Source organism: Formica exsecta, unplaced genomic scaffold, assembly GCF_003651465.1.
Source record: "Formica exsecta isolate Colony F162 unplaced genomic scaffold, ASM365146v1 scaffold614, whole genome shotgun sequence".
NCBI lineage: Eukaryota > Metazoa > Arthropoda > Insecta > Hymenoptera > Formicidae > Formica > Formica exsecta.
The window spans coordinates 162,125-162,831 of NW_021853375.1; the positions used below are offsets into that span (position 1 = coordinate 162,125).

The 707-nt window shown below is 35.1% G+C and overlaps 1 protein-coding gene across 2 annotated transcripts in view; it reads left to right on the forward strand.

The window, feature by feature from the left end:
• The window catches only part of LOC115242625, a 28,011-nt gene extending 27,304 nt beyond the window's left edge, over positions 1–707 (forward strand). For both annotated transcript variants that reach the window (XM_029819051.1, XM_029819052.1), the window contains one exon: positions 318–707. In XM_029819051.1, coding sequence (XP_029674911.1) covers positions 318–514 — 197 coding nt within the window. In that variant the 3' untranslated portion in view covers positions 515–707. The remainder of the gene's footprint in view (positions 1–317) is intronic.

Below are 707 nucleotides of genomic sequence, written 5' to 3' on the forward strand. Positions count from 1 at the left end.
ATATAAATTATTTTTTTCATTTATTTAATTAGCAAATCTATGATCATTTCTATATATATGGAATATAACTAACTACGGTATAACATATGTTATATTTATGAGTGGGAAATTACAATTAACTAGTAACTTACGGTAATACTTACGGTAATACTTATGTATATTACTTGTTATAACATTCCGTTTTATTGCTCTTATACAATATTAATATAACTATATAAATATTTACTGGGATATATATTTATATTTTGTAAAATACATAGTAATTTAAAGTGCATCTCCCTCTCTCTAAATAATCTGTTTCTCTATTTTTTTTATAGGACTTAGCGAATCTACAACTGACAAAGTGTGCTTGAGATCTTCTGTGGCCAGTACAATAGTGGCAGTCGGCTGCGGATTCTTTTGTATCATGGCCGGCACGATACTGGTCATGTGCTCGCGAATGCGACGACACGCACGAGAAAAATTATTGTCGGACAGCATAAGTTATATGACGCATAAGGGCCGAATCAATTAAAAACAGCGCTAGCGCGCGGAGAAGCCTGTTTCTTCTCTTCTTCATCTCGATCGGCGATATCCTCGCATCTCGCATCTCTCGGAGTTGCCAAGAAGAAATGCTCTGCCGATAAGATAGAAACGCGTAATGTGTCGTTAAGAGGATGCCGGATACCGACAGAATGCGAATATTAGTAGGATTGCAAAATATTTTT